Raw genomic sequence first — 15,565 nt, 5'->3', positions numbered from 1 at the left:
CTTTCAATTTCTTTTCTTCTTTAAACTTTCCTTCTGCATCTTTAAAAGTGAATTAACAAGATGCTATGACAGCCAACAAACTACAATGTACATACTGCATATTCAACATACGTGAAGAAAGGAAGAGGCTAATTATTTCACTCATATCATATGGCAGATGTGTACACAGCATGGCGCCTACCTCTAATTTACCATTTACTATATCACCCTAGAAGTACTCTGGAAGTTCAAGTCTTGTTTATATATATATATATATATATATATATATATATATATATATATATATATATAACAGCAGTTATCTTACCTGTGCAGAGTAGTCTTATGGCAAAGTTCTAATGCCTACAGATAACATTTTAAAATGTGCAGTTTTGTGGCAAAAAATAAAAATTACTGTAGTAAATGATAATGAAAATAATAATAATAATAACAATAAAATATAAAATTTCCTTTGAATCCTTTACAAATTTAAGAACCATTCAGATTCATTCCATCAACCCTCCCTCCAATAAAAACAATAAAGAAAAGAAAATTAATAATGTGTATGGGGCGGGGTGGGAGGGGGCGTGCCAGAAAATTAATAATGTGTATGGGGCAGGGTGGGAGGGGGCGTGCCAGAAAAAAGGCCATCATCTCAACTGACCAAGATACACCAACTCGCAGATCAATAAAGTTTATTTCAACAACTATTAATTTCATGTCATTATTTCATTAAGTAATAGTTATGTAAAGAAATATAATATTTTATATGTTTTCTAGGAGAAAGATTTAGATCAATATCAAAACTAACTGACAGTACAGTAGAACCTTTAACCCACGAAAGATTGCATTTGTCCCATATTCAACCTTAACACTGAATTCTTAAAGCCAAGAAAAAGTAATACAGAATGCATACGATTCCTTGCATATGCACAAGTAACATGCAGGAACTATTATAACTATATTTAGCCAGGCTGGTACATCAGGCATTTCACTCTTCAAGGGAAAAACATGCATTTTGGTCATTTTGGTAACTTTAGGGATGAGACCAGTCCTCACTGAAAAAGTAGGGTTTACACGATTCCCTGGATTTACACAATTTACAAGAATGACACAAATGACCCTGAAAAAGTCGGAATTCCGACAAAAGTCAGAAAAGTCTCATTTTGGTAACTTCAGGGACAAGACCAGTCCTCACTGAAAAAGTAGGATTTACACGATTCACAAGAATGACCCAAATCACCCTGAAAAAGTCGGAATTCCGACAAAAGTCAGAAAAGTCTCATAAGTGTAACTTACATATATACAGGGTATTAAAAAAGAAATTTATAACAAGTTACAACTTCAAGGATGGTTTCTTCAAGCTGACTGATGAGCTTTCATAAGCTGCTATTTGACCTTCCACTCAGTAGTATTATTTTGTGCTAGATTGTCATGCTTTCAATACAAAAGAGCTCTGACTACTAGAGTACTAGTATGCACATATATACTATCCAGCATCTACCGTAGTTTCATTATATCGCAGCTTTTTCAGAAGGTCAAAGCATTCACTTAGCTGTTTCATTTATTAAAGGTGCTAGTTTCTTGAAAAGGCCACACTGTCTCATACAGCTATTCAATAAGCCTTAAATTAATGAAGAATTTAAGTGCCTTGATCACATTCACCTGGCATGCGTGAAAACAAATGAAATAAATCAAAGTCCCAACTCCACAAAAAATATTACTAGATTGTTATTCCAATTTATATTTTAGTCATGGCTTAATTTTCAGAAGTTAGAAGTATGTGGCAATGTCTATGTAATGCATATATATCTTATGTTACCATTCTATGATATACCTGATGAACCGCAAACTGGATATCTCACCATCACGCCCCCCCCCCCCCCCCCCCCCCATCTCACTGCCTCCCAACATCTTCACTGTAATTAAGTGTAATAGGGCCTACAGTGCATACCAGTCATACCTGTTTATACCAAAAAAGTTCTTCCTTGGGCTCTGATGCTTGTCTTCTATTTAATATAGTCGCTCGTGGATAGTTTCAGACAAATCTTTTGAGACTTCGTGTCCCGACTGCGTTCGCTTCCCTCGCCTTTTCTACTGTTGCAGCCGATATCTCCTTCTTGGGCTACTGTCTCGCGACTTGAGAGTTTTATTTCTCTTCACTTTCCCCCAGTCGGCCCATGAATGAACATCATGCCAAAGTATTCCCTGCTATCGTTTAGCCACTAAGTCGATAAAGCAGGCGTACTGTACTGTGCTGCTAACACAGATCTACAGTTTGAGTGCATTGATGATCGTCCTGCCTTTTTTGTCGATGACGACCAAGTTTGTGTTTACGCTCAAGGTGGGTGCCTATGAAATATGGATTGGAAACGCGTCAGACCTTTGAACTTCCCGAATAAAAAAAAATATGTACACGTGGTGTTTGTTTCAGTTGAAAATAATATTATCTTGTCGTCATGTAGGAATGTTTTCTTACTTCACGAGTCCTTTCAATTGTTTTGGGCATTAACATGTGCCGATACATCCTCAATTGAGCGTAAAATGGGTGAACGACTCATCTAACACACTTTTGTTAGAAGATCGTTTTACCAGCGCAACCGACACGTTCACTTCAAGTGCGAATGTGTGCGCTGGATTGTAATCAGCGTGGACATGGTAAATTTACAGCTAAAAACCCAGGATTTTTTAAAAAATAATTTGGATGAAAAAAGAAATTCGTTCACATTTAAAAAAAAGTTTATTTTAAAGTTTAACTTAATTACTTTACATGATGCTTTTGCAACCAAGAACTTTCAGTTAATATTGTATTCGACAGGGGTTTTATAAGTATGAAAATACATGTATCTTAGACATTTACATCATTTTGTGCATTAAAAAACATTCAAAACCTTTTACTGTAACTTATTACAAAAGGAAAACTCAATGTGGTCTACATTGTAGCAATGTACTCATTCCCTGACCTAAAAATCCATAGTTTGTTGCACAGAAATCTTTCATGATACATTCATTTTAACTCGAAGAATTAAATGTAGACTAATTCTTTAATTTCCTTTTCAAGGCCTAAGCTGCTTTTTTTTCAGTACTAGGAGATAATACACTGAATACTGACTCCATACAAAACTGATTCATTAGTTCGAGCTTTCTCATCATTTTCTCATTCATCATTTGCTTCTTATGTAATAGTTCCTTTACTGGTACATGTAAATTATCTTGTAAACTCTCCATAGTGAAATTTGATCATAGACGGAAAATCTATTTCTCTCTCTTCACCTTGCAATATTTCTGGCGAAATTTTTCCAAAATTTCTGAAAATAAAACAATGACGGCCGGGTAAGTAACATTTATTTTCAAGACATATATGTTCTCAAATAAGAATATACCGGTAGTTGTCAAGTATTACATTATTTATTACATAATTAACTCCTTTTACACAAAAAAATAAATAATAAAAATAATAATTTTTTTAAAGTTACCCAATATGCCAATTAAATAGTAGACAATGCAGTAGAAAATTTTCCAACAGTTAGAAGAATCATTCCGTCCACAGGTTTTAAGGGATTAAAATGAAGAATTAAAAATCTGACAGACACAAGAAAATAAATTCTGTTCAGAATCAAGTGCACAATGGTTTTACCTCTGAAGGACAAGTACTGGTAATTGGAAACCTTTGACTTCATGTAAAACCACTTCCGACGAAGTACTTGTTCAGATGGAATGCTACAACCAATTTAAAAAACAATCTCCTTGTGATTTAAAATATTTAAAAAGTACATTTTCATAATTGTAATAATAAAATGAAGGGAGTAAATATCACTTTTATTCATTAAAAAAAAAAAACAATTATACCATTTACAATGAACTTCAATCCAGAATTCTCAATCTATCAAATGAGTTAGGAAAAACATCCCGAATTAGCAAATATAAGCTAAGTATTACAAACCCTACTCCTATGTCTGCCTTCAACATTGACAAATTACATTTCTATTCTATGTGGTTCAAACACTTAGACCCCATTTCCAGAGATTAGGTCGATCTACTTTAGATCGACCTAACTCCCTGGGGGTTCACGCTAAATAGCTGTCAGCCGAGCGGACACGAAAGTTAATTACCCCCTTACAGCGTGTAGTAGGCGGGACGGACATTTAAGCCGGATTATCTGACAGTAATCTAGTGAGACTCCCCGCGGGGATAGATCGATCTAAAAGCTCTGGGAATACAGCCTTACCCAGGAAACTTCTCCACAAGACTCTTCCAATTCACATCTGCTTCACAGACAACATTAAGTTCATAAAGGCTAAAAAAATACAAATATATGTATATCTATGAATTCTCTATGAAAATAAAAAATGATCCAAAATAAAAATGTTTAGTCAAATGAACAGTAAATGATATCACTTCCAATCCTGACCTTAAATCTTTAACCAATCAAACATTGAGTTTCATTCACCAGCTTCATTTTCAGTTGATCAAATCTAATGTGGTCCTTAATTTCAATTACATAATAGAATAAAAGGAACTATATAACAATCCCTACCAATTAACCAAACTAGTCGCATGCTTTTTCTCAAATTGATGCATGGCATTATCAGCAGGAAAATCTGTACTGCAATCATGGTTCAACCTGAAACAATATAACTATCAAAGTTAAAACAAGTTAATAAAAAAATCTTGAAATATGAGGAAACTTTATTTTTATATCTGCCACGTAGACATTTATAAGACTAAAAAAATTACTTTTGAGTACTTTTTAAGTGTCAAATGCACATATTCAGCATTATACCTGCACATCTCTAAAATATCCCCCCTCCCATAAAAAACAAAAGCCATCATATTACAAGTCAGTCAAAGATCTACTCTCAACACCTAAGATAGGATCAGATGATTCAAGAAAATTACACTGCCCTACAGTCCATGTCATATGATAAGTATAGTTCATGTGCAAAAAGGTATGGTCTCAGTTATCAGGAATGACTTTTTATGTCTATTTTTACCTAGACTTTTGAAGCTACATGTATGTAGGTAAATTTAATTCAAAACCAGGTAAAAAAATATCCACCACCCACATGGCATGGCAGGGTGCAGGCCTACCACTTGGCAGCCAATACAGGAGCTCTCTAGCGCTACTAAATGTCTTGTCCATATCGCCACATTTGACCTCCTTTACCAGATATCAAGGACTGCCTTTCTTGTTCAACTTGACCAGTGTCTGCCCTGCACCCAGCACTGCACCACATATCACAGACCTGGTTCCTAACCGTGTTACAGTCAGACTTAACTGACAGCTTTTACATGACTACAGTTACTGTTTATTTTGTTATTAGTATTCTAGTAATAATGATTTGTCATGAATTTGTATTGTCAGTGTGTGTGTGTGTGTGTGAGGGTGTATGTGTGTGACTGTGAATCTACAGGGGTAAGTATATTTGAAACAGCAGAAAAGTCATATCCACCCCAGCCTGGGAGGGGACCTTACCACTGGTTTCTGCACTGTGATGCAGTTCTTGTAGGGACAAAGTGGGCGATTTCCCTCCAGGGCAGTTGGCTTGAGAGGCTGGCCAGGTCCTTGCAACCAGTCAAATACACCACCCCATGTCTTAAGTTCCGAATTTCCTCTTTTGTCCATTTCCCAGACTTTATTACTAGAAGGAAATAGGTCATTATTTATATTAATTACCTAGAGGATCAGAGAGGCGCTACTGCCTCTGGACATTGTACCACCAGCTGGGGTAAGCGTAATCGTATGGAAAACCACCCAAAAAAAGGGACACCATCACCAGTCTTGTGCTTGATAAGCTCTATAAAATGCAATCAAGATGCCTCAAGTTATGCAAAAAAAAAAAAAAAAAAATTAAAAATAACCATAACTAAAATCATGCAGATTCATGCTGGTTAACTGACCTGTACTTTCCTAACATTGATCACTCCTGTGATTTTCTAGACAATAGGCCTATTGGTTTTCTTTGAAATGCCTTATCAATGTTGCATATATGCTGACAAAAGAGAAAACCTAGGGGCAACACTGGGTATATCTCTGCTAATTTTGAAGATATGAGGGGCTAGAAAATATGCAAAGTGCAGTTCATGGTGGAAAAGTAGGTCAAAGGTCAATTTCAAGGTCACAGTATATGACTTCCTATACATGTTCAATAGTAACCATGGGCATTTCTCTGCCTATTTTGGAGATAATATATAAAGGCCAGAAAACATGCAAAGTGCAGTTCATCATAAAAAGTAGGTTAAAGGTCAATTTCAAGGTCACAATTAGATTGCCAATATATGGCTTCCTATTCAAGTTCAACAGTAGCTTTGGGTGTATCTCTGCCAGTTTTCGAGATATAAGGGATAGAAAATTTGCAAAGTTCAGTTCATGGTAAAAATTAGGTCAAAGGTCAATTTCAAGGTCACAGTTTGATTACTAGTATATGACTTCCTATTCAAGTTCAATAGTAACTATGGGTGTATGTCTGCTAATTTTGGAGTATTTCACATTTTATTTTCCCTACTGAATATCGGATGTTGAACTCTTTGATATAGTGCAATGCCTAAGCCGTATCAAAAACAAAAATTATGGACATTACCCTCAGTGTTGGGCTTGACAAGCTCTACAAAACGCATAAAACAAGTGGTCTATAGCAATAACAGTTTGAGAATTAGAGAGAGTTTCAGTTTTGTGATCTAATGGCTGCTACTCGAGTGGAAATGCACCGATTGACCCCAAAGTCAAGAAGATGAAAGATGACCCTAAGGGTAACACCTGCCCATAATATTATATGTTATATCTGTGTGGTTTCTGAAAATCAGCAGAAAAAACAATTCCGCAAAAAATTCCCATTTTTAGAAAATTTTGGCTCGTTTGACCTTGAAATAAAGGTCGAAAGTCAAATCCAAGGGCATATTAGGAATCTCCACATATGACTTTCAGTCAGACTTCCGTAATAAATTTTCCCATAATTCCTTTGGTTTGGGAGATATTTAGCATTGAATTTTCAAAAATTTTGACAAGGGTGCGTTTGAACCAGTGTCACGCCCAGGCCAATGCACCAACTGAGACAAAAATACCAGGGAGTTCAAGTTGAGATTATATGTGATCTAAATCCAAGAGATGGGCACACAGGTCCTTGCAGTCTAGGAGGAGAAGGGGTAACGGTGACTTGTATCCCACGACACCCTGCAGAGCCAACGGAGCCATATGAGGCGGGTCGGGACTAAAGCCATGAGTACCGCCAGCGTACACACTGGTGGTACTAATAACCATGACAGTAATCTATAGTTATCAATACAAAATATTCCAGGAAATGTACATACTTTGTACTTCTGATACTTTTCCTTTATGCCCAATATCAAAATGCATTTTGCAGATCTTTTTAATTTTTGTGATCTCAAAGTTTATTCACTGCAATCTATTGTCATAATGAACAACCTCACAATCCAATTCAAATGTTTAAATTCTTCAAACATGGCATATTCAGATGATACAACAGTTATACAACAGTTGAACAAACATTAGATTGGGTATTCGACTGTATGTCTAAAAATTATGTGTTCGACAATTAATTGAACCATTCCAGCAAGTGTTTTGACACGTTTAAATTCCACCAAATCTGAAAAACCTGGCATCCTCGAGGAAACACTGTCAGCAATCAGCTATATAAATTCAGTTTTTGGTTTTCTACAGAAGGGACTCTTACCACAGTCAAACAGGTACATGTAGCCCTACATCTTTTCTTTTAATTTTGAATAAAAAAAAATTACCCTCTTTTTCACTTCTCTCCCGAAGTTGCTTCCACTTTGTATGCACATTTTCTGGACTCCTTCCCATCAGCATACCAATCTTCACCCACTTGTTGCCGTATTCATATTGCAGCTTCTGCAGCTGTTTGACTTCCTCATCAGAAAACCTGTCAAAAAAAAAAAAAAAAAAAAAAAAAAAATCATCACCATAACTGTGTCATGTCTTAAATACTTGACTGTGCTTTTCCAGTTTGGGAAGGGACTAAATTGATCACAAAACAGAACTCTGACATTTCAATTTAAGTTTTACTTATCAATCTGACTGACAGATCCAGGAGATAGGTGTAAAGATAATATAATAATAATGATACACCCCTGGTAATGGTGAGCACAGGTAAATCAGTGAGTTTTCACCTGTATAGGCATAACCATTCATAATCTAATAACCCCTATTAGCAATGCTAATTTTTGATCAATCCACTTGCTCAAACTCTGCAACCTGTACACATTCTTGTGTCAAATAAATTCAGGCTTTATTTGTCATAGTCAGTTTTTTATAATTACTTGTTAAAGGTGTACAGTGTAAGATTTTCCCATGGAAGACTCATGCTAAATGAATTCCTCAGGTAAAAGGTATTATTCTCCAAACCTTTGATCCTTCTTTCCTGAGACTCACAGTAACTCATTAACAATCTGTGACAATTAGAAAATCAGTAACCCATGCTTAAGCATGGGATTTTTGAAGTTCTTAATCCATTCAAAAAACAGACCTGCAGGTTGCACATGATTCGAAACTATTTCAAGATGATTGACAGGGAGCAAGGTTCATCAGGAAGTGATAAAATTATTTTTGTCAATATTAATTTATTGTATTTATCTGTTTAAAACAATCAAACAATATTTGTCTGTAGACAAATTTAACAGTTTTTATGATTTCAAGTAAAAAAATGACATTAAAATGTGTTTATAAAATCTTACACTTTGTCCTTTTAAAGTTACATATGAAATGGGCATGGATTCCCTATGATAAATTTTAACCATTTCTACTGCTTTCTTATAAGACTCGAATAAAGTTGACAAGCAAGGGGTAAACCAAATTAATCACACAATCAGCCATAAAAGAGCTTTAAGACTGCACCTCCTTCAAATCTCTGGGCATAATCTGACCTACTCATCCATCCTTCCAGTTCGTATATGTCTGCCAATTGACTTGGTAATATATGGTACATTACTGCTTGGGTGCAGTAATTCAAATGAGTTGCCATTAATGACTGAGGTTTATAGCTAGCATATCAGAAAGAAAGCAGAAAACACCCATTTTACTTTTTAAGAAAATAGGAAATAGGAAATGATGCCCTTTGGTATATCTTTAAGTTATGATGTTTGAAACTATATAGTGGCATTAGGTCAGGTTTTATAGGTTCAACCTTATGCATATTTATTTTCAATTAGAAAAAAATCAATCCAGGGTTGAGCAAAAAAATGCTCCCAGCCACATGCATATAATGGTCTCTTAAATGTTTTAAAGCCAGTTAAAATTTTTCATATTTTATCTTCTTAAACTCATTGCCAAATACTTACGGTCCCATATTCAACCCATGAAACAGTTTTCTTGCTTTGCTATAACAGCAGAAGATAGAACGATTTATGCCATCCACTGTAACCAGAGGGAAAAAACATACATTTCAAAGAAAAACACAATAATCAAAGTAAAACACGGAAAAGCCAAATGCAAAGTATGTTATAAAATAAATATATAATGAAGATAATAAATATCAAAAAGGCATTTTTCAAAATAAAAACTTCAAAGCAATGTGATCTTACAGTTATTCCACCTTTTTTAAAGTCAATTTACTAATATTTTATTCTACAGACAGAACATTTCTTAATTCGAGATAGACTCATGTTAAGTTTTAAGATCACTCAATATGCTTAGTCACTCAAGGGATAAAATTTTTTAAAAAAGCTCCATACCCAAGCGGTGATTGAAGTCATTTTGTTTCATTATTCGTCTGAGCTCAATCTTCTTATCCTCTGATTTATGTAGCAAAGTAAACATGTCACTGGGATCTTCAATATCAAAATCCTGGGATTTTAAGATAAAAGAGCTTGTAAGAATTCTTGTACCAATGAAAATAGAATAAGGTTAAAAAAGCTCTCAAATGTACAGACCTGCATAAGTTTCTTTAAAAATCAACAGAGAGAGAGAGAGAGAAAGCTCACCTTTGCAAATCGGAGCACATTTCTCCTCAGAATTGATTCTTCCCGTTTGTTCCATTTTCCCCTAAGGACTTCGACTCCTGCAAAGCAAAATCAATAATCAAACATTTAAATGGCGATAAACTTAATTTTACATTTACAAGTTCATAAGTGATGTGTTACTTGTTGCAAAGATCTTTCACACAAAATGTCTACCAAAAATAATCTAAAGACAAGGTAAAAGTAGAGACACCTTTTGCCCTTAATTCATCCTCAACCACTTTGCTGGCTGCATGAGCCCTTGACTCAACAATGTGAACTGGATATAAACCTTCCGGGTAATTATGGCCACCACTCTCCTCACTGTCATCTGCAATAGTAACATTCAGAATCAAAAGCTCTTTTCAAGTATATGTAAGTGACCCCCCCTCCCTATATAACGAGAAAAAAAAATCTCTCCCCCACCACCAACCCATCAACACTTGATGAAATAATAATGCTTATAAATTATGCGTAAAATTAGCAATTAATGAAAGCACAGATCTGTTTTTGGCACATACAATACAATAACTATATTCATTAAAATGAAACTTGTACAATTGCTTGACCCAACAGTTCAATTGGCAGTTAACCATTCTGAGGCAATTACAAATGAAATGGCTGAGGTAAAAGATATCCAGCATATTTATGGTAACCAAAGTTGTCCTAATAAACTGATTATAAATATTGACCATTCCCAGACCCTATCGTACAAACTGTGAATCGATCCATCTCTGAGGGGATTCTTGCTTAATTGCAAACATCTTCTCACTAAATAGCTTTCAGCTTAAGTGGCTTAGATGTCTGACACGCCTACTGAAGCTGCCAGGGGGTAATTAAAAATCGTTTAGCAGCTTAAGTAGGTGTGCTAGACATCTAAGCCGTATAAGCTGAAAGCAATTTAAAGAGAAACTCCTAAGAGATTTATCAATCCTGTAAGATTCATCTTGGTATATGGAAACCCAGTCATAGAGCTCGTTTTACCCGTCTAGAGTAATGTAACTGATTACTTTTAAAACTTTCATCTAAACCATTAAATCAAGTGGTGGCTTTTTCACCTATTCCTTTGATCCCCTGTTTTTCTTTTTTCTTCTTTCCATCCTTAACACTTTCCTCTCTGCAGTTGTGTTCAGAGTCCAACTGAACAAAAACACTGGTGTCATTCTGCTCTCTAATATTCAAAGATGGCCTTGCACAGTTGTCCAAATCTGAATTAGATGGCAAATGATTCTTTCTCTTGATTTTTTTACCCTTAGTTGGCATTTCACAAATTTCACCTTCTGGATTAAGCATGTCAGCACTATCAGCTCCATTTTCACCTATGCCATAATTCAATATCACTGCAGAACTTTCAGGTATTTCAGTTAAGCTGGATCCCTGAACCTTTTTGTTTTTCTTGTACTTTTGTTTCTTGGAGGTGTCTGGTTGTTCCTCTTGAACAGTGGGACAGTGTTCTGTTTGAAAAACACTTTGTGGGGATGAATTTTTATTTTTTACAACATTCAAACTCATCAAGTTATGACCATTAAAAATTGTATCAGATGAAGTTTCAACTTTTTTCTTTTTCTTGTGTTTCTTTACTCCAGTAAGCCCCTGAGAAGAGTTACAAACAGCTGCTTTTAAACAGTCTTTTTCATTTGCCCTACTTTGAGAAGCAGAATGCAAACTATCCATAACAGTTGTAGGTACATAACAAGTATATTGCATTCCTGGCACATCATTCCAATTATTTTTAACAAAATCTTGTGAGGCCTCTATATCTTTCTCAGTTTGTGTGTCCTTCTCTTGGTGCCTTCTTTTTTTCCTTTTCTGATCGATGATCTCTTGAATAACAGAAACATTTCTACTTTCATCCCCATCATTATCCTTCTTCTTCTTCTTCTTCTTCTTTTTCTTCTTATGTTTCCCTGTGTCATTTGTCGGATATTTTGTGTCAGCAGCAGAATGCAGACTATCCATAACAGTTGAAGTTGAATCACAAGTATATTGCATTTCTGGCACATCATTCCAATTATGTTGCAGTTCCCTTTCTCTTTTTATAACAAAATCTTGTGAGGGCTCTGGATCTTTCTCAGTTTCTGTCGCCTTCTCTTGGCTCCTTCTTTTTTCCCCTTTTTGATCTATGCTCTCTCCAATAACAGAAACATTTATACTTTCATCACAATCATTATCCTTCTTCTTCTTCTTTTTTTTCTTCTTATGTTTCCCTGCGTCATGTGTCGGATATTTTGTGCTAGCAGCAGAAGGCAAACTATCCATAACAGTTGAAGGTGAATCACAAGCACATTGCATTTCTGGCACAACATTCCACTTATGTTCCTTTTTCCTTTTCATAATTAAATCTTGTGAGGTCTCTGGATCTTTCTCAGTTTCTGTCGCCTTCTCTTGGCGCCTTCTTTTTTTCCCTTTTTCATATATGATCTCTTGAAGAACAGACACATTTCTACTTTCATCCCCATCATTGTCCTTTTTCTTCCTTTTCTTCCTTTTCTTCCTATGTTTCCCTGTATCATGTGGAGGGTATTTTGTGTCAGAGTCAACCTCAAGCTTTACATGAGTGTAAAACTGGGAATCATCTACTGAAATAGCACTTGAACCATGCATTTTCCTTTCTTCTTCCTTTTCGAATTTGATCACTTTCAATTAGAGAATATGTTCCATGGTACTCAAAAAAAGGTGTCTCAAGAATGTTCTCAAGATCAACTTATCAGAGAAACCAAGTTGAAAAAGCTTTGTTTTACTGGGATCTTGTCCTATAGGTCTTCTCTTTATTTCATCACTGAAAAGACAAAGAAATACCATATACCTTGAATTTAATACTGTCTGACAACTATCTTTGTGTAAACATATTTTTAAATTGTAACTTTAGTTTTGGTACTGTAGTTATAGAATACTGCATCTACTACAAGGTCACAGTCATTGTAGAACAAAATTGTACTGTTCAAAATAAATATATGATAATAATAGACAGTAATGAACAAGTACAAGTACATCCAAGTAGCATTTAATTGCATTGGTACTCCTACATGTTTTCTGATATGTACTGTTGTGCCCTAATACTAATTACCGGAATCAAGGTATATTACTGGAATCAAGTTCTGAATTACCGGAATCAACAATAAAAACATATTTATATCCCTTCTTCAAGCTTATTTCACTGAGTTTCCCAATTCTGAATTCATTTAATGCTTCCCATACTACAAAAACAATATTTTCTTGCTACTTGGAAATATAAAGATGTGGCAGCATGATCCTTCCAAATCCCATATGTCAACCAACTTTGAGGCTTATTCACCTTACTTTCTACAAAAAATCTTTTATCTATTCGAAGTATGTCACATGGTTTCATGGCTGTTTTTTGTTGTTTTTTTTTTTTGTTAGTTTGTTTGCTTTTTTTTTTTTTTTTACTTGCTTGTGGTGTCATATTATTCACCTGTGAGTATTAATGGGGAGATCAGAGGCCCCTCACAATTAGGCATCAATGTACTTTTTGTTATGGTGGTATTACTTCATTGCTTTTTTCCCAGATACCGGTACATGTATATCTTTTTTATAAGTTCAATATCAAGAAATTAAGTCTCAAAAAAGAACACCTGTTGATATTCTGACAGAATATCATGTAAAATGTACATAAATAGGTTTATTCAGGTAATTCAAAACTTGATTCAAATTGATATATCGATATATCTTGAGGTAATCAGTAGGACCCCTGATGTGCTAATACATGAAAGATACTAGTAATGGTCCAAAAATGGTAAAATGTCATCCCAGTAGCTTGTGCATCCACCGTGAAATAGGGGCTCTCAAATCTTACCCTTCATCTTCTCATTTTACACACTCTTGTAAAGCTAACCAGTCAGTCAACAGAGTTGTGAGTAAGGTAAGATTCAACTGCTTTTCTACCAGTGAGATAACGACCGATGTGGAGATCGGTGGTCTCCCACAGTTAGGCAGCAAACTACTGATATGCGTATCGCCTTTTTTTTCATTAAGTTCAATATCAAGCCATTAAAGCTTTACAAAGAAGTTGTGTTGATATTCTAACAAAATACAATGTATAACGTACATGTTTAAGTTGATTCTGATAATTCAAAACTTGATTCTGGCGAAGGTGACAAAACTTTGTTTCCTTGGTCAAATTTTGATTATTTAAGCAGCCAATCTGTGCCATTCATCAGTAAAAAACTGTACTTTTGGTTATACTTACTAAGTTTAGTACAGCTTGCCGTTCACTAAAGTTGTATATGGACAGTAAAAGCATATGCAACACGTAGCAGCGAGAGGAAGAAGCATGGAAATTCAAGTATATATCTTTCCTCCAAGGCCTAAAGAGCTCCATTTGAAAACTTCCGGTTTATATGTGAGGAAGGATTGCGATCTCTGACAGGCGTTTACTGAATTTGATTTTGAAAAAGTTTTAAATGTTATGCTGTTTTTATGTACAGACCAAGATGTCTCTGTGCACAGGGGTAACGCCATCAGCTTCGACGGTCGCCGCCGCTCGGTTTACTAGAAAACTATTTTACCTTTTGTCTTCAAACTAACAGAACCATAAAATAAAATATTCAAATACATGTAGTCTACAGGTCGAGTTCGAAAATCAGCTTGATCGGATCTTTTTTACCAAAAGTTACGGTGTTTATTTATTTATTTATTTATTTATTTATTTATTTATTTATTATTATTATTATTTATTTATTTTATTTATTTATTTATTTATTTTTTTTTTTTTTTTTTTTTTTTTTTTTTGTAATAATCTCTTAAGAGATCTAAAGATTTTTAGAGATTATTACTAAGTATAGCCATCTATAGCTATGGAGGTCACATGGTCCGATGGCAAAGATATTATTAAATTTCTACTTGCGTCAAATGAGAATCTTGTTCGTTTTATTGGATCAGCTGGGCGCACAACACTAAGGCCCAAGAACCGACGCGTTATCTAACGTGACATTATCCTAACTTGAAGTCCAACTGACGAAGTCTGGGACTTAACAATGGGCCTAAAGCCATATTTGCTACTTACATATATATTCTTAATTAATATCTGTATAACCTGTTGCGCATGGTTAAAATTTGGTGTTAAGCATAATGTATTATTGCATTAAAACTGACAAAATAACCTCTGTCTAGTTCTGTACTTATGGCAGTTTTGCTGCTTTGTTTTGATTAATGCCTTTCATCCAAAAGATATCCACCGGGTTGACGGAGACCCTAAGTGAAATATTTGATAATAATAAATATGGATCCTTAGGGCACTCCTGAAGCCAAGTTATCTAGACTGATAATAGTGTTTGTGTAACTGATTTCAATATATCCTTCTGAAACATACGGTAAAACATTTTGTAAGTTATAGTTATTCATTTAAAGATGATATAAAACATCAGATTCAAGTGCAGGGAATGGTAGCACGATGGATTATGAGTAGGAAAAAATAGCTTTTTTTCTGGGGGAAATTTAAATCATCCGTTTTGCTATCTCTCATCAGCGATTACGAATGATTTTATCTCCAAACCAAGCGCTCGCGAAAGTGTCATTTTAAGTCAAGATAAATCTACGTGCCCAGCATATTTCTAATGTCGAATCACCTTTTGTACGCAGCAGATGCGTTGATAAA

General features: G+C 35.0%; 1 protein-coding gene across 8 annotated transcripts in view; it reads right to left on the bottom strand.

The window, feature by feature from the left end:
• Nucleotides 1-14,276, bottom strand: part of LOC106163410 (uncharacterized) — a 30,373-nt gene extending 16,097 nt beyond the window's left edge. For 3 of the 8 annotated variants that reach the window (XM_087009219.1, XM_087009220.1, XM_087009214.1), the window contains exons 1-12: nt 14,018-14,261; nt 11,010-12,730; nt 10,166-10,282; nt 9,937-10,013; nt 9,688-9,799; nt 9,295-9,370; nt 7,735-7,880; nt 5,456-5,621; nt 4,517-4,603; nt 4,208-4,276; nt 3,617-3,699; nt 1,943-3,287 (exon numbers count right to left, since the gene is read on the bottom strand). In XM_087009219.1, coding sequence (XP_086865345.1) covers nt 3,235-3,287; nt 3,617-3,699; nt 4,208-4,276; nt 4,517-4,603; nt 5,456-5,621; nt 7,735-7,880; nt 9,295-9,370; nt 9,688-9,799; nt 9,937-10,013; nt 10,166-10,282; nt 11,010-12,555 — 2,532 coding nt within the window. In that variant the 5' untranslated portion in view covers nt 12,556-12,730; nt 14,018-14,261 and the 3' untranslated portion in view covers nt 1,943-3,234. Of the gene's footprint in view, nt 1-1,942; nt 3,288-3,616; nt 3,700-4,207; nt 4,277-4,516; nt 4,604-5,455; nt 5,622-7,734; nt 7,881-9,294; nt 9,371-9,687; nt 9,800-9,936; nt 10,014-10,165; nt 10,283-11,009; nt 12,731-14,017 lie in introns of all 8 variants that reach the window. The other 5 variants (XM_087009216.1, XM_087009215.1, XM_087009217.1 and 2 more) reach the window with 5 other exon arrangements.
• Nucleotides 14,277-15,565: the final 1,289 nt, after the last annotated feature.

Source organism: Lingula anatina, chromosome 3, assembly GCF_051362555.1.
Source record: "Lingula anatina isolate TDL-2025a chromosome 3, LinAna3.0, whole genome shotgun sequence".
NCBI lineage: Eukaryota > Metazoa > Brachiopoda > Lingulata > Lingulida > Lingulidae > Lingula > Lingula anatina.
Note: the sequence above shows the minus strand (reverse complement) of the source record. Positions and strands in the feature narration are given on the sequence as shown.